Source organism: Acartia tonsa, chromosome 7, assembly GCF_053477335.1.
Source record: "Acartia tonsa isolate MP-2025a chromosome 7, ASM5347733v1, whole genome shotgun sequence".
In the NCBI taxonomy this organism is placed as follows: domain Eukaryota; kingdom Metazoa; phylum Arthropoda; class Copepoda; order Calanoida; family Acartiidae; genus Acartia; species Acartia tonsa.
This window is the reverse complement of record NC_137266.1, coordinates 50424179-50446576: the sequence shown is the minus strand read 5'-3', so window position 1 is coordinate 50446576 and position 22398 is coordinate 50424179. Positions and strand designations below refer to the sequence as shown.

Genomic DNA, 22398 nt, shown 5'->3' with positions numbered 1-22398 from the left:
CCATTCCCCTTGTCCATTGCGGACAGACGAACACAAACCTAATAAAGAAAAATGTAGTTTTTTTTTATAAATGAGTCGCACTTATCCCAAATAAAATGTACAAAATTATTGAAAAGGTTTTAATAATATACCAAAACAAAGGTTTTGGAAGTAAATATTTTATACAATTTTTATACTTTACATAAAATGCAATTTTCTACGTGAATAGACATGCTCTTTAGTTTTAGTTTTTTTTTCAACAACAAGAGATGATTTATTTTTAGAGAAAATATTAGTCTCAAAACAATGTTAATATTTTAAGAAAAAGTTGTATTGAAAATATGGAATATACCTAATTTCAATATATTAAAACAATAGCTTTTTAAAACAATATATTTAAAACAATAGTTTTTGTAAGAAGCCTTAATTTGTAACCTGGTCATTTTGAAATCAAGTTATTACTGGTTATAGCTTAAGAAGTTCTTTGAAAGTTTAGGTGTATTGCAATCAAAATCCCAAAGGATTTATTTTATATCAATTTAAACGTTCAAATTATAATCTACAGGTAGATCTTACACAAATGATGAATCCACCATCCCCTCAAATCAGTGCAAAGTGAAACTACTATGGGATTTAAAGATATAACACAATGGCTGAAAAATTAATGTACATCCCCAATGATGATACACAAAATTACCCTTCTGTAGATTACAATTATTGCTTGAAATGTTGGTAAACTCAACTTATTGAACAAACCAAACAAAATTCAATATAAGTCCACAAAGTTGTTAAGACAACGAATAAGAAATTGCTATTTAAATCCTTTGGGGGCTAGTGTAATAAAAGCCCAATGTCTCCTCCCTCCCAGAGTTTACCTTGAGGTGTCTTCAAGTTTGAAAACACTAGGCATTCTTATACTAAACTAACAAAATCTACCTTCTTCTGACATATTATTCCTAATTCTACATAATATACCTTTTCCTCCCAAATTCTACTTTGAAGAAAAATACCCTTTACCTAATTAAACTTCTCCTTTACCTTGAGATGTCTTCTTCAAGTTTGAAAACACTGGGCATCCTTCTTCTAAACCTAGTCAGCATCTCTTCACCATTCACAATTCTTCCATGGCTAATTATCTTAGAAAAAAACAGGGATGACAAAATTCATAAAAATGAAGTTCTGAAACGGTAGGACAAACCAATATAAACACTTATAGAGATACATAACTGAATAAGCAGAATATAAAGGTGTACGTCTAAACAAAATTGTAAGTTGAAAGCTTTTCAATTTAGGCATTTGAGGTTTTCAGGAGTTGGGGAACAATATTTTTAGATTACTTGAGTTTTTTCTACTTTTCTGTCATTTAAATTCAATATTACACAATAATAAATTGAAAATATTTTCAAGTCCATCAAACTCATTTTTCTCAAAGATTACATTAATAAATGTAAAGTTTCTTGGTTGACTAATAACAAACTTCTTGATTGCACACATTGAAACAGATTTACAGAGAAATATGCTTAAATTAAGATGTCTTAAACAATAAGATATTAGAATAAAAGTTACTTACATCTCTGAGAACAATAGCTCCTGGTGGTGGCTTCTTGGGTTGCCCTGGTGGTCTCAGTGACTTGGGCAGATAATAAGACAGCTTCCCTTTAAACCTAGAATATATACAGCTTATACCAACAACGAAACTAATTCAGAAAAAAATCACGAAGCCTATAAGTGATTTTCAGCTTAAGTTGGGGGGCAACACTTTGCAAAATTGTCAATCTTTTTGTCTGCCCCTCAAATAATACTTTAGATTTTTTTGGCTTATTGGCTATACCTTATTCATAGATTATACAAGATAAAAAAAGTAAAAAAGTAATAAAAATTGTAGATGTTAAACTCTTTCCTTCATGTATTCCAAAATATCCAATGTAACAAATAAAATGAAGATAAATATAAATTCCCCCAGCAACAAAGCCACCAAAATAAAATGCTTTTCAGCCTTGAAAAATAATAATTTCTTATAAAAACGGTCTTCCTATTCTATATGTTACAGGATTTATTGCAATTTAATAACAATCTAGAAGTTTCATTTTTTACCTACTCATTTAAGGTGAAAAATAAACCATTTGCAGTTTTTTCCTTTAGGAGATAGAAGTTGTTGTTTTTCTCATTACTAGCGGCTGAGCCTCTGGATCTAGGTGCTCTATAATCAAAGGAGCAGGGTAGGACAAAAAAATGTGAATCTAAAAATAAAATAACCTAAAACTATCAGGAGGCCTATGTGAAGCTTCTCCTAAATGGAGAACTCAATCGGTTAAGCTTTAAACAAAAAAACCTTACTACTTTATATAATAAGGAATAAGTAAATTGGATGATACTCTTACCTTGGCTCCCAAAGGGGCAAATAGAGGTTCTCAAGCAAAGTAATCAAAAGCAAATGCCTTCCATGTGGGGTTAATCTGAAAGAAGACAATGAAATTTATCAAGGATAGCTACAATATGTAGCAAAGAAAATATGCCTATCAATTTGATATAAAAAATTAAGCTTAACATATGGGGAAATATGTTAACGAATAACATCATTTTTCCATAAAGTTGTGTACAAGCTTCCAGTCAAATGCGCCTATTAGGTCAAACTGTTTTTAATTAAGCAATTAATTATACTATGCATTTAGTCAAAATTAAGTACAACTTGACTTAATAAGCGCATTTTACTGAAAGCTTTTACCAAATTTTACAGAATATTGAGAAAAACTGACGCTCTGTAGATAAAACCAGAAAACAAACATAATAATTTTATTTTTAACAAACAAAAAATCTTGAAATAGAAAAATATTCCGATTTATAATTGAAGATTATATTTAAATTAAGGTAAAATAAATTGTTATACTTAGTATTTACCTTAAAGTGTTATAATCAAGAAAATCCTGGTCAGATTTAACCAACTTGTAATCCAACTTTCCAATATCATTCTTTGTGATATTGTGATCCTTAACATGAAAAACATTTTAATTTTTATTAAATACATATCCTTTTATGATGTATAATTAACAAGGATGACAACATTCATAAAAGCGAAGCACTGAAACGGTAGGACAAACGGACATTAACACTTTTATAGTGTCAGAACTAAATAATCATAATATATATGTATAAGAGTCAAAGCAAAATTGTAAGTAAATTTGTTGAAAAACTGCTTGATTCAGGATAATGTTTATGGACATAATTACATTTTTAAGGACTTGATTATAGAGTTGCTTCGCTTATTACATTATACTTTGTTGTCCCAGGAATCAATATACTAAAAATCAGATCTATCGGATGATTAGATCACATAAAAATTTGTTGTTAAAAAAGTAAAAATATCAACATGTTTAAAATGGACGTACAGACATTTTGGTGAAGATTATAGAGTTGCTACGCTTTCTAAATCGTACCTAACTAATTAAGGAATCACCATGCAAAATTTGAAATCGATAGGACAATTCTAAAATACCTAAATAAACGAAAAAAGCTACCTGTTACGGACGGACGGACGTACCGACACTAATTATAGAAAAGCTTCGCTTTAAATAAGAAGCCTGTCTGTCTGGACACCATCTAAGTTTATAACTAAATATACCCCAACCTATCATGAAGAAAACAAAGGAGTCAAGATTGGATGGGTAGACATACATTATACAGAAGAAATTCTCTACTTGCAATTTATTTTAGCTTGAAAAAAATGAATATAGAATATTTGTATATTGTAAGAGATTCTCACATACACTGATAAAATGTTTTACATGTGGATAATATAACTATACAACCCACCTTCCCCCCCCCCCCCCCCCTTATGACTTTAACCCATTCCCTACCCTGACGTGACCATACGAGGACCATACATAGACGTCCAAGAGGGGGGGTAAAGGGGTGATTACTCCCCCCCCCCCCCCCCAAATAAAAAAAATGCCTCTATGAAACAAAGATTACCCACCCCCCAAAATGAGCTTGGGGGTCCCCCAAAATATTCATTTTCAAAATTTTAACCCCACCCCCCCCTCCAAATAAAAAAGCTTGGACGCCACTGGGACCATAACAACCAATAACAAAGAACTTTTTATAAAAAAAAAAAAATTGACGACAAAATTTCCCAGTCAAAATATCTGCATATTCTATATCCATTTGTGATAAAAAAAATTCAGATTAATTATTCAGGGAGGATGGCTGTTTAACACACTAGTCCCCAAAGTCTTATAATAACATTTTCTTATTCGTTGCCTTAAAAATTTTGATGACTTATTGAAATTTGGTTGGTTGGTTCATTTAAATGTACACCAATTTAACGGCCATTGTCTTATCCCTTAAGATCCCTGATACTTACCACAGCGAAGTATTCTTTGTTTGGTCTGAACTTATTGTTGGTGAAGCTTGGATCAGAGTAGTAATCCATATCAATGTTGGTAAACCTTCCAGTTATACTGCTGCTTCCTCCCTGCTATAATAGTTATTTTTATTTTAATATTCGTGAATAATTGTCTGTAATACGATGCTACACATGATCAGAGTAGTAATCCAACTGCTTCCTCCTTGCTTTCAAAAAAAGTTTAATTTCAGTAATATAAATAAATTTAAAAATATAAATCTTTTTACAGAAATAAGATGTTCACAAAACAATGAGATCGATTAAATTATGTTCAAAATATTTTCTCTTGGAAAGTATCAAATATATACTTTTCTTATTGTTTAGATTACAATAACACAATAGATATTATATAACTCTATTTAAAACCAGAGAAAGAGGGGACAATGGGCTGATTACTATACTAGTCCCCAAAGTTTTATAATAATGCTTTCCTTAAAAACTTTGGAGACTTTAGTGAATTTTGATTGGATAATTAATTTAGTTGAATATTCATACGTTTAAACCACAAATTGTTATCTACAGTAGGAGTATTTGATGCATCATTAGGTATGTACATCAATTTATCGGCCATTATCTTATTCCTTTAGATCCCTGGTTTAAAACCCACCTCTTCTTTGTATTTATTGAAGAATTCTCTTTGTTTGGCATCATACTCTTTCTCCCATTGATCTATCTCTTCAATACTTGGCACATAGTGGCCTTCTAATATAATTTGAAAGTTTTAAAACATAATAACTAAATAAATAAAGATTTTACTAAGATTCTGTACTTATAGAGCATTTGTAATCAAGGATATTGGTGTTTCAAAACTCTAACAAAAGAAGCTAATATTTAAAAGCTCCAAATATTTAAATACACTGAGTACTTAAATAGTTAAAATAATTTCAAACGTACAAATAATAGAAATAGAAGAATAGAATTATATTCTGAACCCTTTTTTCGTCAAATCTAAGAAGGAACATTTCTAGCAGACAAAAGTATTGTTTACTTTTGACTCAAGCTGATGTGGATTCTTAAGAAATTATAGGCTCGCTACTCGATAGTGAGGCAAAATTATTTTTGTGAAAAATCATCCAAAAGCACATTAATAATCTACAAAAATTAAACAAAATCATATGTTAATAACCCTTCCCAGCTTTTCAAAAAGCCGCATCGAGGATGGCTGAACGACACATTCATATGTTACATTATGAGAAATGCGTCGGTTTATAAGAAAATGAAACGCTATTGCCTTATTAACACGTTGAGAATTTGATAAAATTGTTACTCGTTACATCTTTCCATTTTCTTCCATAAAAATAACAACACACACGACGCACAGAACCGTTGACAAATTTTAAAAATGTAGCTAATTTGTTAGTGTAGTTTAATTTAAAAAAATAACAACTTCTACGTCGTATATGACGTTGTTAAATTGAAATAAATATGACGTGACTTTATGAAAGGATGCAAGCAATATTATTTAAATAGGGATTTTACTTACAAAAAAATGTGTAATTTCTATATACTCAATCGGTAATTTGCGTCGATAAAAAGGGAGGAATTGTAGGGGGGGAAATAGCCTTAAAAAAATAAAAAAGAGGAGGAGAAACATGTGTGGGGGGGGACACCAATTGGATGGGATGGGATGAGGGTGGTTATGAAAAAAGCTAGGGCTGCGCAACACTTTCCCGCGTTTACCCCTGTTTTGTTATTGTTTTGCTAGTGTGGCATGGGTGTTGCGGGACCCAGTGTACACTATGTGAGTTAATTTGTCTGCTAGCATAACAGGGTAACCTCATAAAAATAAAATAAAATGTCATTAAAAATAATTGAATAGTTTTATTTTAATTCAAATTCTAAAACATTTTATTTAAAAACACCGAATAATTTGTAAACTAGTGTTTTTAAAAGTATAATTATATATATTTCTAATTAAAAATCTGGTACCTCTGTAGCTAGCCACTACTAGCTACAAGTACACAGGTAGTCGTAGACGGTAGTATACACTCGTGACTCAACCAGCAAAATAACAACAAAAATAGTTTGAAAATTAAGAAACAGATAATACAACCTTAGATGTCAAATGTAATTTGTGTGAAGATTAAATCTATTAAAGAGCTTCGTTCAAAATCGCGATGGGGGAAAGGTAAATGGATTTAAAAACATTTATCTTTCTTTTGTTGCTATATTTTGAAAGGAGAATTCTAATCGTCATATCTTAAATAAAAGTTTTATCATTTTAAAGGTAAGAATTTTATTAATATGACAATTTCAAGAGGGGGGTAGGTTTCTGGTAAAATCTGTAAAGGTTATGTGCTTTAAGTTAAAAACAGTAGTTGAACGATAAAAATTTATGTTAACTTTAAAAAAAAATTTTGTCATAGTTCTTTTCAATAAGAAATACACATATTTAGTGAATATTATCGATCATCCTACTACTATTTTTAAAGCTTAAAAAATACACCTTTACGGATTTTACCAGAAACCTACCCCCCTCTTTCTAATTCTTATTTTATGCCAATGCAATGGGAGGGAATAAAGTTTCCCCTCCTAATAATTTGTACCGTTTAGTCGTTAAATATTATTTAATATTTTGTAGCGTCTAGCCCAAACCAACACGATGCAAACGGCTAATTTAATTTTTTTGTCTCAAATAAATAAACCTGGTGTTTTATAATATAACACCAACCAATTTTATAAAAAAAAAATGACTTACTCATACGATGCGTACGGCGAAATTTTATTTTTTTTCCCCGAATAAATATTAAATAAAACCCAACGCATTTTTCATTTTTCCATCGCAAAACTGGTCCAAATTGCGATGCATTTAAAAACACGTACGTTGTATGAGCATATCGAGAAAAATAATAAAAAAGCATCGTATAAGCTCAAATGCGTGTACATGAGCCGTTTTTTACATAGAGGAAAATAATGGTATTGCGTCGTATGCATGCGTCGTTCCTTTAGTTTTCATGCGGATTTTTAAACAGCTGGGTTTTAAGATTTTATTTAATTTTTGTAAATTTTTTAATTCGATTTTGGAGGATTTTTCACAAAAATAATTTTGCCTCACCAGCGAGTAGCCAGCCTAACTTTTTTTTTTAAGAATCCACCTCGTTACTAAGCTTTCAAATTTAAAACAAATTTTTGGGCAATTAATTCTGATTCCTCAAAGCTTTCTACTAAGAAAATATACTGTTTACAGCTGACTTTTATCTAAGTGTGAAATGAAAAAAAACATGCATTCTTAACAAGATGTGTACAAAATTTCAACCAATGAAATTAAATGTATGTACCGATGCGATTCTCCTATTGGCTCAATCAGACATTCCCTCTCTTTCTTAGCACCTTTATTGTACAAATATAAGGCTAAAGCAGAAGACGTTCAAAAAGTACAAGTATTGTTAAAAGTAATAGAAGTCGAATTAGCAAATATGTTCCATTAAATAATAATATCCTACAGTTCACAATTAGTACAAAATATAAGGCTGAAGCAGAAGTTCAAAAAGTACAAACCTTTGAATTATTAAAAGATCTAATGTTAATAAGTAATAAAAGTATATAAAGCAATCATATATCTTCCATAAAATACTAATATCCTACAGTTCAGAATTAGGTTAGGTTCAAATAGTACTCAAAATAAAAAAGGGAAAATCCTTAAAAAAAAAACTATTGATAATGATAAGATAGTGATAGGATTTAATTGATGTCCAAAACAAAAGTTTCATAACAAAATAAACAGCTTACCATTTTTGTAAATCTTAGTCTCATCTGGAGGAAAAAAACTTTATCATCTATAATACAAAGTAGAATGATGTCTGTCTGTCCGTACGTCCCTTAAGATCTCCGTAACCACTGAACCAATCGAATTCTACTATTAAGGGTATATACCTATTGGTCCTGTGGTGGTTTTATCTTGGAGGGTGGGACACACCTTTCTCCCCCTTACCCAAAAATAAAAATTCCCCCCCCCCAAACAAAATTTTTTCTGAGGCAGTTACTTAAAAATAAATGGCAGAACCAGGTATACTTATTTTTACTTATTTTACCAGGTATACTCTCTCTCTGTTCAATCTAATTCAAGCACAGTTCACATTGAGATAACCTTTGAAACAATAAAAAAAAAATTTATATGATAAAGCTTAATTTCCTGGAGAAGGAATAGACCATGTTGGAATTGGAGGAGCCAGAGCTAGGTGAAGATCATCATGAACACTGTTTCCTGTATGACCAATCTCATCTTAAACAAAAAGTCTGCAGTATGTCTTGGAAACCAATTAATATCCGGTTCTCATCCATACTGAAAAATTGTGTATCATATTGCATTATATCCAGTTTTCTACGAATATAAAAAGTACAATCATAAGATTAATAGACAATGTTGGAATTGGAGGAGCCAGAGCTAGGTGAAGATCATCATTAACACTGTTTCCTGTATGACCAATCTCATCTTAAACAAAAATTCTGCAGTATGTCTTGGAAACCAATTAATATCCGGTTCTCATCACATACTGAAAAATTGTGTATCATATTGCATTATATCCAGTTTTCTACGAATATAAAAAGTACAATCATAAGATTAATAGACAATGTTGGAATTGCAGGAGCCAGAGCAAGGTGAAGATCATCATGAACACTGTTTCCTGTATGACCAATCTCATCTTAAGGGGCAAGTTGTCGTATTTTTTAAATGGCATTTAATAGGTAATTTTAGGTCAGGTTAAGTTATATTGGGTTAGTTGAATGCCCCGCAGGACTAGATAATAGGCCCCGCAGGGGCTAGAAATAGTAGAAAAGCTATTGTGAAAATACGAAGAATCGCCCCTTAAGAGGCGTTGCCACAAAAGGGACTATACCAGATTTTTTTTTTCGAAATAGACTTATGTTTTAAAAGCCTGAGTAGGTAAAAAAAACTTGAGTTTCATCTTTGAGTAGGTGCAACATTCTTTGTAGATTTAATTTGCCAAATCAAGCGTAAAAGCCTTACGCTTATGAGAGTAATATTGAACACAAGCATAAGGTTTTCACGGGGACTTGAAGCAAACAAAATATTTATTCAAATGATTTATTTCACAATATAAGGGGGAGGGGGGGGGGGTTAATGCAACCATCTCGTAATCAGTGAGCAAATGTCACAAAGAATTCGAATTTTGAAATGGAATTTTGCATGAGTAATCCTTGGTAGGTCTATTTTCCCTAAATTAAACAAAAAGTTGGAAAAGTAATGGCTAACGGCTGGCTGCTAAGCCGTTTAGCTATTTTTTAACTATTTTCAAAGCAAATCATCACGAAACCAATCTCCACATAATACTCTTTGATGCTCCAAAATGTTTTCAAACGGTTCTAGCCGCTAGTTGATGGTACTAGAAATCTAAAAATGTTTTTCTGTATCATCTCATTCAAAAAGTTGATTCCTACATAATTTATGGCAGATTTGCCCTAAAAAGAGCCAAAAAACGGCTAAACAGCTGAGCCGTTAGCAGTTACTTTTTCAACTTTTTGTTCGATTTAGGGAAAATAGACCTACCAAGAAATACTCATGCAAAATTTCAGATTCAAATTCGAATTCTAAGTGTCATTTGCTCACTGATTACGAGATGGTTGCATTACCCCCCCCCCCCCTTAACTACTGCAGAGTAGCTAAATCATATTGGTCTTTGTGAGACGGCAGATTGATTTTCTGGTGGCTGCAGTTAGGCAATGGATTGTTGACTTTTAACCTTTTCCTCAAAATAAAATTTTTTTAATGCAACCATCTCATAATCAATGATTAAATGGCACTTAGAATTCGAATTTCCATCTGAAATTTTGCATGAGTAATCCTTGGTAGGTCTATTTTCCCTAAATCAAACAAAAAATTGGAAAAGTAATGGCTAATGGCAGGCGGCTCAGCCATTTAGCCATTTTTGGGCTATCTTCAGAGCAAATTAGTTATGAAACCTATCTCATAAAACTCTTTGCTACTCCAAAACGTTATCAAACAGTTCTAGCCTGTAGCTGTTGGTACTAGAAATTTAAAAAATGGTTATTGCTATCACATTTAACATGAATTAAACCCAAAAAAAAACTTTTTAAAGTCAATTCTTATGTAATTAATGATGAATTTGCCCGAGCCGCCAGCAGTTACTTTTCAAACTTTTTGTTTGATTTAGGGAAAAAAGACCTACCAAGGATTACACATGCAAAATTTCAGATCAAAATTCGAATTCTAAGTGCCATTTATACATTGATTACGAGATGATTGCATAAAACCCCTCCCCCCCCTTTTAAAATTTAAAATGGAGTTTCATCCTTGAGTAGGTGCAACATTCTTTGTAGATTTGATTTGCCAAATCAGGGATGAAAGCTTTACGCTTATGAGAGTAACATTGAACACAAGCATAAGGTTTTCTCCGTGACTTGAAGCAAACAAAATAATCTAACGCATTTTGGTTTTAGTGCGGCTGCAGATTGTTGATTTTCTGGTGGCTGCGGTTAGGCAATGGATTGTTGGCTTTTAACCTTTTCCTCAAAATCATATATTTACAAGAAAATATTCAGTGTCCAGTAAATCAAATCAAAGATTATCTTGTTTAGTTTAATTTAAATTATCCTTACCACTCATTTCAAAGATGGGAGTGGGTGTATCTGGGAGAGGACTTGGATTTCCAACTGGTCTCAAGTATCTTTCAGTTGGATCGGGATGAACTCCTCCTCTCAATGTTTTAGGTGGCTCAGCCTTAAATACAGAATTTTCAAATATATCAGAGAGAGGGGACAATGAAGTGTTTATAACACTAGTCACCAAAGATTTATAGTAATGTTTTCTTATTTTTTGGATTAACAACTTTGTGGAAATTACTAAATTTTGTTTTGTTTATTCATTTAGTTGAGTGTTCAAACGTTTGAACCACTAAGTTAAATCTAAAGAAGAGTTAATTTTTATATCTTTGGGGATGTACATCAATTTTTCAGCAATTGTCTTATCCCTTTAGATCCCTGCAAATACATGCAGTTAGTTTTTAAAATCTTATGAAATACAAAAAAAGATCACATCTGGATTACCTCCCTTAATTGATTTTCCATTAATTTTTATCATCCTAATAAAACAAACATACCAGTTGCTGGATATTAGCAGACCCCATGGCAACCTCAACTCCATATGCATCTAAGATAGCATCCAACAACTTCACTTCTTCTCTGGCAACCTGTTAATGTAATTTATTCAACATTTACTCTTATGAAACAAGAACTAATGTTTGTTTTGGTATCAATTGTATTTAATAAAAACTTAAGAATTAAATGAAAATATGGCGAGAATCATATTGCTGTTAACAATTTAATAATTTCTTTATCAGAATTTTGGGTATAGTCCCTTTCGTGACAATGAGTCTTAAGGGACGTTTTATCGTATTTTAACAGTAGCTTTACTCCTATTTCCAGCCCTTGCGGGGCCAATTGCCTAACCCTGCGGGGCTATCATCTTACTGAACCTAAAATAGCCTTTAAAATCTTTGAGGTAATACTAAAAATGACTCTTACATGAGGTGGTTGATTTTTAGCAGCACTGATGTCAACACCATACGCTTCAGATATGGCCTCCAGAATCTTCATTTCTTCCGGAGACTGAGCTAAATAATGTAAATAATAAGGTATTTTAATTACAGTACAATTTCAAAGATGTTAGTAATAAGATGCCAAACATCATCTAACCAGGAATATGAAACTGCTTTCACAAAGTCTAATTGAAATATGTCGTAAAATCTCACTGTTTTTTAACAATTTGCAAACGTAGATATAAATGTAAAAAAAAATACAGTTGCAACTTATTTTTCAAATACAAATAAGTCACCAAAAGCCTTGCAGCCCTTTTTAACATCTAAAAAAATGCAGCCTAAAAATCCTAAAAATAAAGCTGCCAATGCTCAACAAGATTTAACTAAAAAAAAGAAAATATTAATCTTTAATACCTTTTCCTCTAATAGGAGCAGCCATTCTTCCAACAATTGGTGCATTTAGAGGCGGACCACTCACATCTACACCATAGGCTTCACCTTGAATAATTAAGTATGTATATTCAGATCAGGGCAAAAACCCAAGTAGCAGGTTTTGTCGTGTTTTTACGGTAGCTTTTCTTCCACCTCTGGCACCTGCGGGGGGCTCTAACCATGCGGAGCCTATTTCATAACCCTGCGGTGTAATCATTAACATTTACCTAACCTAAAATAACCCAATATGAAAATATGAACCCGCTACTTCGTTTTCTTTCATAGTCCTTATATTCTAATAGATTATATTATTAAACATTTTAATTATTAAGTATTAGATGTTCATCTGATGATCTGTCAGTCTGCTGGTTCTATAATGATTTTAAATTGCCTATAGTTTCAATTCTCACTAACTGCTGTGAGAATTTTTTTTTTTTTTAAAGAAACACCACTCTTGAAGATTTAGTAAAGACAAAGATTTAATCCCAAATGATTATACATAAAATTACCCCTTCTATAGATTAATGTTAGTGGTTGAAACGTTTGGACACTAACGTTGAAAACAAACCAATCAAAATTTAAAAAGCCCCTAACGTTAATTAGCCAATGAATAAGAAAATGCTATTAAAAAGCTTTAGGGACTAGTGTAATAAACAGACCAATAACCCCCCCCCCTCCTCCCTAAATATTTACCTATAGCTTGAAGTAAAATAGGATCCATTCCCTGAGCAGTATTTCCACCAGCTCCAGCCTGGTACCTGAAATTTACACTTTTTATTAGTATTACTGTGAATCCGATTAATATCTGGTGGATTAGAACCAGTTCTCAGTTTTACTGAAAAAAAATATTTATAACATCATATTACAGACAATTTTAAACGAATAGTGAAATAAAAATCATAAAATAGAAAAAAGGAGTACTATTTATTAAGACTAACCTTTGCAAAACAACCTAACCTTTCAGGGGATGAAAAAGTGTTAAGAATTTTTTATAAGGGGGGGGGGGGTTTTAATGCAACCATCTCGTAATCAATGTATAAATGGCACTTAGAATTCGAATTTCGATCTGAAATTTTGCATGAGTAATCCTTGGTAGGTCTATTTTCCCAAAATCGAACAAATAGTTGAAAGTAACAGTTAACGGCTCAGCCGTTTAGCCGTTTTTTTGGCTATTTTTAGGGCAAATCTGTCAAAAATTACGTAGAAATCAACATTTTAAAACATATTTTTGCTTTAAATCATGTGAAATGATACAAAAAAATATTTTTTTAAATTTCTAGTACCAGCAACTACCGGCTAGAATAGTTTTAAAACTTTTTGGGTCGGAAAAGAGCATTATGTGGAGAGAGGTTTCGTGATTTATTTCCATAGAAAAAAGCCAAAAAATTACTAAGCGGCTGAGCTGCCAGCCGTTAGCCGTTACTTTTCCAACTTTTTGTTCGATTTAGGGAAAATAGACCTACCAAGGATTACTCATGCAAAATTTTATATCAAAATTCGAATTCTAAGTGCCATTTATACATTGATTACGAGATGGTTGCATTAAACCCCCCCCCCCCCTTACCTGGGACCAGAGGAAACGTCAATGCCATAAGCTTCACCAATAGCTTCTAAGAGCTTCTGCTCATCTAAAAATTAAAGAAATATTACTTCTTGTACTTTAATAAAATGGTTTGTTTGATTAATTAGCCATAGTTTGAAATTAAGACTCCTGGAGTAAGACGAGACACTTGTATAGCCACTAGGGCCAGATCAAGCTCCAAGTTAAAGTATGATTTGACACGCTGTCTCATACGTACCCCTTTCTGTAGATTACAATTAGTTGTTGAAACGGTTGGACACTCAACTTAATTAACCGATCAATCAAATTTAATATAAGTCCTCAAATTGTTAAGACAACGAATAACTAATCGTTATTATTAAACTTTGGGGACTAGTGTAATCAACAGTCCAATGTCACCCCCCTCCCTGATTTATACTTACCTTGAGATCTGGCATGTGTATGCTGAGGGGCACCACCACCCCCAACCCCACGGAAAGGATTGTTGTTGTGAGCATGTTGTTGTTGAGGTGGGTTGATGTTGGCTCCGTACGTTTCAGATAAAGCCTCCAAAACACTTAATAATATGAAAGTAATAGGAACTTTGTCTGTCTTTCGGTGTGTACCACAGGATCTTGCTAACCACTCAACCAATATGACTCTCTTTTAAAGTATCCTAAGAAAAATTGCTCCTATAAAAAATATTACTTATAAGTAATTAAAACTTATATGAAATTAATAGGAAGTTTGTCTTTCTGTCTGTGTGTACTGCTGAAACGATATATTTATCCTATATAGTGAAGCTTCTATTTGTTCCTTGGAAGGTTTATAACTATTTGGAGATAACACATATATGAATAATGAAAGTAACAGAAAGCTAGTCTGTCTGTCTGTATGTACCAAAGGTAAAAATTATTCCTACAAAAAAAATGTTACTTAAAAGTAATTAATCCTTGTATGAAAGTATCAGGAATTTTGTCTGTCTGTCTATGCTTAACAAATGACCTTGCTTACCGCTGAACCGATTTTATTCCCATAAGATGTGTAATAGGTCCTGGGAAAGTTTATAACTATTTTGGGGAAGATACAATAACCCTCTCATTAAAAAAATAACCCACCAAAATAATTTTTTTTTATTTTCTTCAAACTAAAATTGAAATCTGGGGTAGGTTAAATTTTTACAGCAATGACAATCTTATTTATATAAGTCAGGGATCTTAAGGGATAAGACAATGGAGGATAAATGGATGTGCATTCACTATGGTGATACCCAAAATTATCTCTTCTGTAGATTACAGTCAGTGGTTGAAACGTTGAACCAACCAATTTAAATTCAATATAAGTTCCCAAAGTTGTTAAGCCAATAAATAAGAAAGCGTTATTATAAAACTTTGGGAACTAGTACATATATTAAACATATTAGTCCCCACCCTCTCTGCATTTAAGTAGTAGATTTACAATTAGCTTTACATTTTAAAACATACTAAAACACATCCATTTTAAATTTTCAATATCAATTTTTAAAGCAAATATTCAAAAAATATTGAACAGTACAAAAATTTCAACAAATGAACGTCATACATTTTAGTATTGTTTACATACTTTACATAGAAACATATTTCCATATAAAACAAGGTTGACAACATCCATAAAAGCAAAGCTCTGAGACGGTAGGACAAACGAACATGAACACTTGTAGAGTGTCAGAACTGAAAAAAACAGGATACAAATGTAAAATTATATAAAAAATGTAAGTAAATTTGTTGCAAATGTGATTAAATGAATGATTCTGTTTAAGGACATATCTACATTTAGTACTTGATTTTAGAGAAGATTCGCTTATAATAAAGAACCTTGATGTAATATTAATCAGTATCCTAAAATCAAATAAATAGGATAATCTTGTAACGTAAAAAATTGTTATTAAAAGATTAAAAATCAACATGATATGGACTTACAGACTTTCTGGTAGCTATTATAGAGTTGCCAGGCTTCTTAACCCCTAACAGTCGGGCCCCTTGCCGCACCTTAATCGGTCAGGGGGGGGGGGCCTTCAAAGCCTCCCCCTATTATCTCAGTTCCTATAAGAGCTAGAGGGCTAAAATATTTTGTGCAAGTCCCCTGTTTTATAGTAAATTTCCGACCTTAGGTAAGTCAAAGTCGATTTTCGCTTCCTTCACCCTTTTATTTAACAACCTTTGTTTTTAGGTCCTTTTTTACTTAAAAATTTCAATCGGCTGTAATTTTCTCACTTTTGAAGCTAGAAGAAATTTTTTTTGCAGAAAATGTTTGTCTTTATGTAAATATTATATTTGAAATATAAAAAAATAAATTTCAGCGGCCGCAGCTGTACTTGGCAGCTACCAGCCGCCGCAGTTGGGGGTCGGCGGGAAAACGGCGGCGGATCTTTATGAAATTTCGATACGTTATGTAGACATGTAAGAAAAGCTAAAGTTAACAATTTGAAGTCTCTAAGAGAAAAATTGCGGCCACAGGAGCCTTTTAAAGATTTCTGGAGACCTGGAGGATCAGGACCTGCAGGATCATACATGGAACCTGAAATTGACTTGAACACCTGTATTCAATATGAGGATGTACTACTAGAGGATATGTTAGTATTTTGGTAAGATAAAATGCTTTGTTTAAGTCAAAAACTATTTTTGCTCTTTACCTGGATGACCCAGCCAGGTTTGCTGGCATCCTGTGCCCGCCAGGATTGAGATATTCAAAAAATTTCAACCCTCAGTTATGTCATACCCACACTAAAAAGTCACGCATTTTGGGCTCTTTATCTTTCACACACATAAAATGAGATAGAAAAAAACCGGAGGGGGGGGGGGCGTTCAACGCCCCCCCCCCTCCCCCCCGACCGTTAAAGGTTAATTTATACCTAACTGTTAAAAAATTATAATGCAGAGTTTGAAATCGATATTACAATTCTAACATGTCAAAATGTATGTTTCGGACGTACGGACCCACTCTATTTATGGAATAGCTTTGATTCTAATAGTTGACAATTTTGGGACTATGACAATGATTAATAAAGATGATTGTGTTAAACCAGGGATATAAAAGGATAAGACAATGGACGCTATTTTCATGTCAATCTCCAATTATGGTACACAAAATTATCCCCCTTGTAGTTTAAATTAGTGGTGAAAATGTTGGGACACTCAATTGAATGAACTGTAGTATAATTAAGTTTCAGACAAGTTTAAGTTTTTGGCTTAAACGGAGAAACGTATTCATTTACTCTCAATTACTCTGGAAAAAGTTAAGAGAACAGTTATTAGATTTAGTTGTAATTGAGAGTCCATATACAGAACACTTCTGGTTTGGGGTCGAGCCTTCTTTAGGCCAATTCAGCTACATAAAGACATCCTACTACTTCAACGAGTTTAATACAGACAAATATTCCACCTCTTCAACGCCTTCAAAGTTATACAGCTAATTAATACTTTTGTATTAATTAGACAGACAGCCATCCTGCTGCTTTGGTGTTTCTACACACAAACAAACATCCCACTACTTCAGAAACTTTCCAGCATAATTAATCAATAGTTTTAATCATTTAAATATATTTAATATTTGCTAATAAAGTATTCATATTTACTCATAAATATAATAACCATATTTAATCAAAACAGCATTTAATCTTAGTTAAATAAATACTTAAAAAGATATATTTTATGTTTGAATTAAGTATCCGAATCTACTCTATCGTTTAATTCGTGTCAGTCTGTCTACATTTCATTTGGCGCAGCCGGTAGGATACTTCAAACATAAAATATATCTTTTTAAGTATTTATTTAACTAAGATTAAATGCAGTTTTGATTAAATATGGTTATTATATTTATTAAACATTAAATCTAAAACAAAACAACGTCTTTTATGACAAAAATCTATGTGTTTGTTATACATGCAGTACTTACGCTCTTTTGAGAATAAATCATTGAGAATTATGATTTTCATTTTATTGTTCGTGGAAAATAGTCTTTAATACAATACCAAAGACTTTTATCTAACGTGCGCTTAAGAGGCTGAAAAAAAAACAATTATGTTAAAAAAAATTCTACAAAATTTTATTTATCATATTAATTTTATATTTTATTTTATTATAATCTATAGCCATGATATAATCTATAGCTCATATAAGATACATTTGTGTTACTGCGCTATTTTTATCATTTTCCGTATTACAATCCGTTAGGCTTTTTTAATTTGTATTAACAAGAATAATCTCATTCAAGAAAAGCGTTGTAGTTTCAACAAATTTTAATATCAACTTTAAAGAATTAGGTCCTTTAGAGGATAATATTCTAAAATGTTCAACCCCATTAATTGCTAAATATTGAAGTTTTTATTTGTGTTTATTAAGGAATCGTTATATAGATGTTAGCAGATTTTCATTTACTCTATTTAAGTGATATTCCCAGCTGGCTAAAATAATGATACTCTCCCAATTGCACCCTTTACCCCATCCCTCCTACTTGATGAACGAACTGACAATTTAAGGAGGTCCATATTAGCAACCTAGATTGGCAACATTTTTTTTTTCTATATATAGTTTTTGTAGCAGGATATACCCCCCCCCCCTACCTCTCAGATAGCCACATTATTCATTTATCAAAAATAAATGATGTCAGATTATATAGAAAATATGAGTTACAGCTAAGCTTATTTTATCATATGATTTATAAATAAGATGTAAATTCATGTGATTCAAATACATTGTTCTTACTGAAAAGCAAATCTGTGTAAGAGCAGAAAATTCAGGGATCTAAAGGGATAAGACTATAGCCGATAAATTGATGTACATACCCAATGATGACACACAAAATTGTCCCTTATAAATATAGCAAATAGTGGTTGAATCGTTTGGAAACTCAAACCAACTTTTCAAAATTCAATTGAAGTTCCCAAAGTTATTAAGCCAACGAATAAGAAAACGTTATTATAAATTTTTTGGGACTAGTGTAATAAACAGCTCATTATTCCCTCCCACCCTAATAAATTGAGCTGTAATATTATTACGAAGTTTTGTAAGAACACTCAATTTGTTTGTGTGTCAGTGTCAAACTAAAAATGAATTTAAAGATTTTTAGTTTAGTGAATATATTAATCTATAGTTAATGAACATGTATAGTACAAAATTACACATTTTCAATAACTACAAGTTATAGTTAGATATTTAGTGCAAAGGGCGCGAGCGGAAGTGACACTTTTTGAAATTAAAACTTAGTCAAAGGAACTCAAGTAAATAAAGAGTTACCGCTCTGAGATTTTACATGGCAGTTGCTTTAATGAGTTACAATATGGAATTGTAAAGAAACGGCGGTGGAACCACCGCTCCCGCTAAAAACCGCCGTTTTAAAAGTGTCACTTCCGCCCCCTCCCTTTCATAAATCTGTGAATTATTTGGCAAGTCTATACTTATAATAAAGTAACAGGATGTGTAAAATTAGGACTGGTTCGAAAAGATTAAAAATTAAAAAAAACAGCATGTTTTAAACAGCTTCTTGGTAACGATAATAAAGTTGCTACTTCCTAAATCGAACCTAACTGTAATATGAATCACCATGCAGCGTTTTAAAAGTCTGGGGTTTCTTTGGTAAGTACACTATATAATAAGTGATATCAATTAAACACTTTTCAATATATAAAGGTTAAGGCTTCGCACCTAGCCTCTAGGGGCTTCATCCAAAGAGGTTTGATCAACCTATTTTTTTTCATATTTTAGATTTAAAAAGAAAACATATACAAAAATTTGAGGGTGGAAATTTTTTTTTTTTGGGGGGGGAGGTTTGTCGACCCCCCATTTTTAATTTTAGTTAATAATTTTTTTGTGTGTGTGGGGGGGGTATTTTTTACTTTATGGGGGGTTGGAGGTTTCACCCCCCCCCCCCCAAGAAAGTAGGTTAAACCCATCCCATGACCAGTAGGTATATTCCCTGAAGCAAGTATATCCCGTGGTTTCTGTGATCTTCCACGGAATACAATATTCCGAAAAATCACATGAATACGATAATTATAACAAATAAAAAAATGTTGTAAAAAAGTTTAACAATCAGAATGTTTCTGGTAAAGATTATAGAGTAGCTACGCGTCCTAAATCGTACCTTATTATCAAAATCATCATACAGACGGACCATAATTACCTATAGAAAAGCTTCGCTTAAAATAAAATATGTTTACTTACTTTCTTGGAAGAGGTTCATTTGCCTGAAATATATAAAAATTAAAACACATAAAAAAGAAAATAACTTTAAAAATAAAAGTTTAAACAATAATTTTGGTTGGTCTATTTTTAATTCCCGTCAAGGACCATCATTGAGCATCGTTTGGGGGTGGGGGGGGGGGGGCTTCTTAATTGAAATCGAGTCAAGTTACAGAAACTTATTTCAGTAGTATGCTTACCGACAAACAGTTAATAATCAACATGTTTTAAATGGACGCATGAATATTCTGGTACTGATTATAGAGTAGCAAAGCTTTCTAACCATTTCATAACTATTATATGAATCATCAATATCATACCAGGTTTAAAATCGATAGGATAATTCTAACCTGCCTAAATTGATGATAAGAGCTGACGAACGGACCACCCCTGATTTTCGAAAATTAAGCTTAGATTATTAAAGTTCTAACCTGTTGAGGGATATTTATGAATCTTGCATTGCCGCGCGTCCATAGTAACATAACCGATAAAACACTAGAAAATATATTTTTGCATCGTATTATAGACAGCTTTTCGCGACTATTAAATAGAAAAAAATTAAAATTAAACCAATTTTGTTAAACCAAGATCCCGGAGGCCAGGGCCAATAAAACTGGTTGTAATTTTATCCTTTTTATTTTGATATTCGTGGAAAACTGTCTTAACTGCGATGCTATATATGATTATTCATAATGGCTAGAACCGGTTCTAATCCATCGGATGTTAATCGGTTTCGAAGCCGTACTGGAAAAAAAAGGTAACTAGTCTATATTTCATTTTGTCTGTCAATCAGTCAGCTACTCTCATACGTAAATAGCCTTAAAACAAATCAGAACCTTTAATAAGCTTTAATGTAAAGGAGAATCATATTTCAGCGGTTGGCGAGATCCTCAGCTACAGACAAAAAAAAGTTTACTGCTTTATATGATAGGATAATTAATTTTGACAATTTGACTACTAAAGAATTAGTTTTTTTACATCTCAATCAGAAAAATATAAGATTAAAAGCTTCTTACCTAAAACAAAAAGATTTCCACGAAATCATTATTGCTTTTTTAAACACACAGAAATTTACTTTAATCCATTAAAACTGTATAAAATTGAACCATAAAACTAAGTATCACAGAATAACCTTCTGATAACAATACCACAGAGTTACTGAGGACAAAAGTACAAAATGTATTTGTTATTCAAAAACCAGTTTTTATTCTTTAAATTTTTTTGTAAAAAAATGTTATGAGGATGGATAATATTTAGCCGACTTAGTAGTAAATCGTAATAATTTATTGATATGGATTTTTCAAAAATTGTAAATTGCACTCTTTGCATTATTTCTCTCTGAAATGAACTCTTTGCTTTTTTATTTACTTATTTTCTCTGGGTGATTTATTTTGGGAGGGTGATGGTACCCACCCCTAAAATAATTATACACCTTTCCAGGACCCATGAGAAGCTGCACTTTAAAGGAGAACCATATCGGTTTAGAGGTTAGTGAGGTCCTTTACATACATACAGGCAAAACTCCTGTAAATTTATTTTGAGGAAATAATCTTATATAGTTTTAATTTTTTCTCATTGCCCTTCGTATTCTCAAAACGGTTTTAAATGTTAATACTAAAAAGAAGGTAGTTTTTTTTATTGGTGGTACATAAAAATTCACGAAACCTTTCGTAGTTTTGATAATAGAGATTATTCAAAATAATTTAGAGTAATTAAGCGCCTCTACAATCGAATCCCCCTCCCAACTTCTACTTTCATATAAAGAAATGGTTGCATGAAGCGAATTTCAGAAAAATTATTTCAAGCCTAAGTTACAAGTATTATACACATATATAATTTTTTACTACAATAAATGACATCACTCAATTAGTCGTCATGCTGTTTTTCTTGTGAAAATAAGCCAGCTATATAAATTGCAAATATGACAAAAACACGGTTTTTAAGTCTTGATATTTTTAAAAGGACATGTTAGAAAATTTCAATTCTTTCAAATATATGCCCAATAAATGTAATTTTAACCATTAAACAGGAAAAAATATGCAGTTCACTAATTTCAAGTTTAAATGCATTTCGTGGAACGTCTAGAACCCCATTGAAAACTAATATATTTAATAATTTGGGGATCATGTGATCTTGTTATACTTTTGTAAAATTTAAGAAACCAATTAGATTATATATGATAATGGTCTAATCAGCATATAAAAGAGAAGATTTAAATTCAAGTAAAAAACGAAAAAAACACTTGTAGCACTTGTAGAGTACTCCCACCCATACAATACTCTTCCAGGGATCTAAAGGGATAAGATAATG

General features: G+C 31.9%; 1 protein-coding gene across 1 annotated transcript in view; it reads right to left on the bottom strand.

Moving 5' to 3' along the window:
* LOC145323940 (uncharacterized) overlaps positions 1-21283 on the bottom strand; it is a 46205-nt gene extending 24922 nt beyond the window's left edge. The window contains exons 1-18 of the mRNA XM_080166553.1: positions 21105-21283; positions 20520-20583; positions 20071-20093; positions 14314-14447; positions 13895-13958; positions 13024-13088; positions 12313-12396; positions 11885-11973; positions 11461-11550; positions 10961-11081; positions 8520-8603; positions 8111-8140; positions 4989-5083; positions 4340-4453; positions 2878-2966; positions 2361-2435; positions 1550-1643; positions 1018-1115 (exon numbers count right to left, since the gene is read on the bottom strand). Of these exons, the coding sequence (XP_080022679.1) occupies positions 1018-1115; positions 1550-1643; positions 2361-2435; positions 2878-2966; positions 4340-4453; positions 4989-5083; positions 8111-8140; positions 8520-8603; positions 10961-11081; positions 11461-11550; positions 11885-11973; positions 12313-12396; positions 13024-13088; positions 13895-13958; positions 14314-14447; positions 20071-20093; positions 20520-20583; positions 21105-21133 (1442 nt within the window). The 5' untranslated portion in view covers positions 21134-21283. The remainder of the gene's footprint in view (positions 1-1017; positions 1116-1549; positions 1644-2360; positions 2436-2877; positions 2967-4339; positions 4454-4988; positions 5084-8110; positions 8141-8519; positions 8604-10960; positions 11082-11460; positions 11551-11884; positions 11974-12312; positions 12397-13023; positions 13089-13894; positions 13959-14313; positions 14448-20070; positions 20094-20519; positions 20584-21104) is intronic.
* Positions 21284-22398: the final 1115 nt, after the last annotated feature.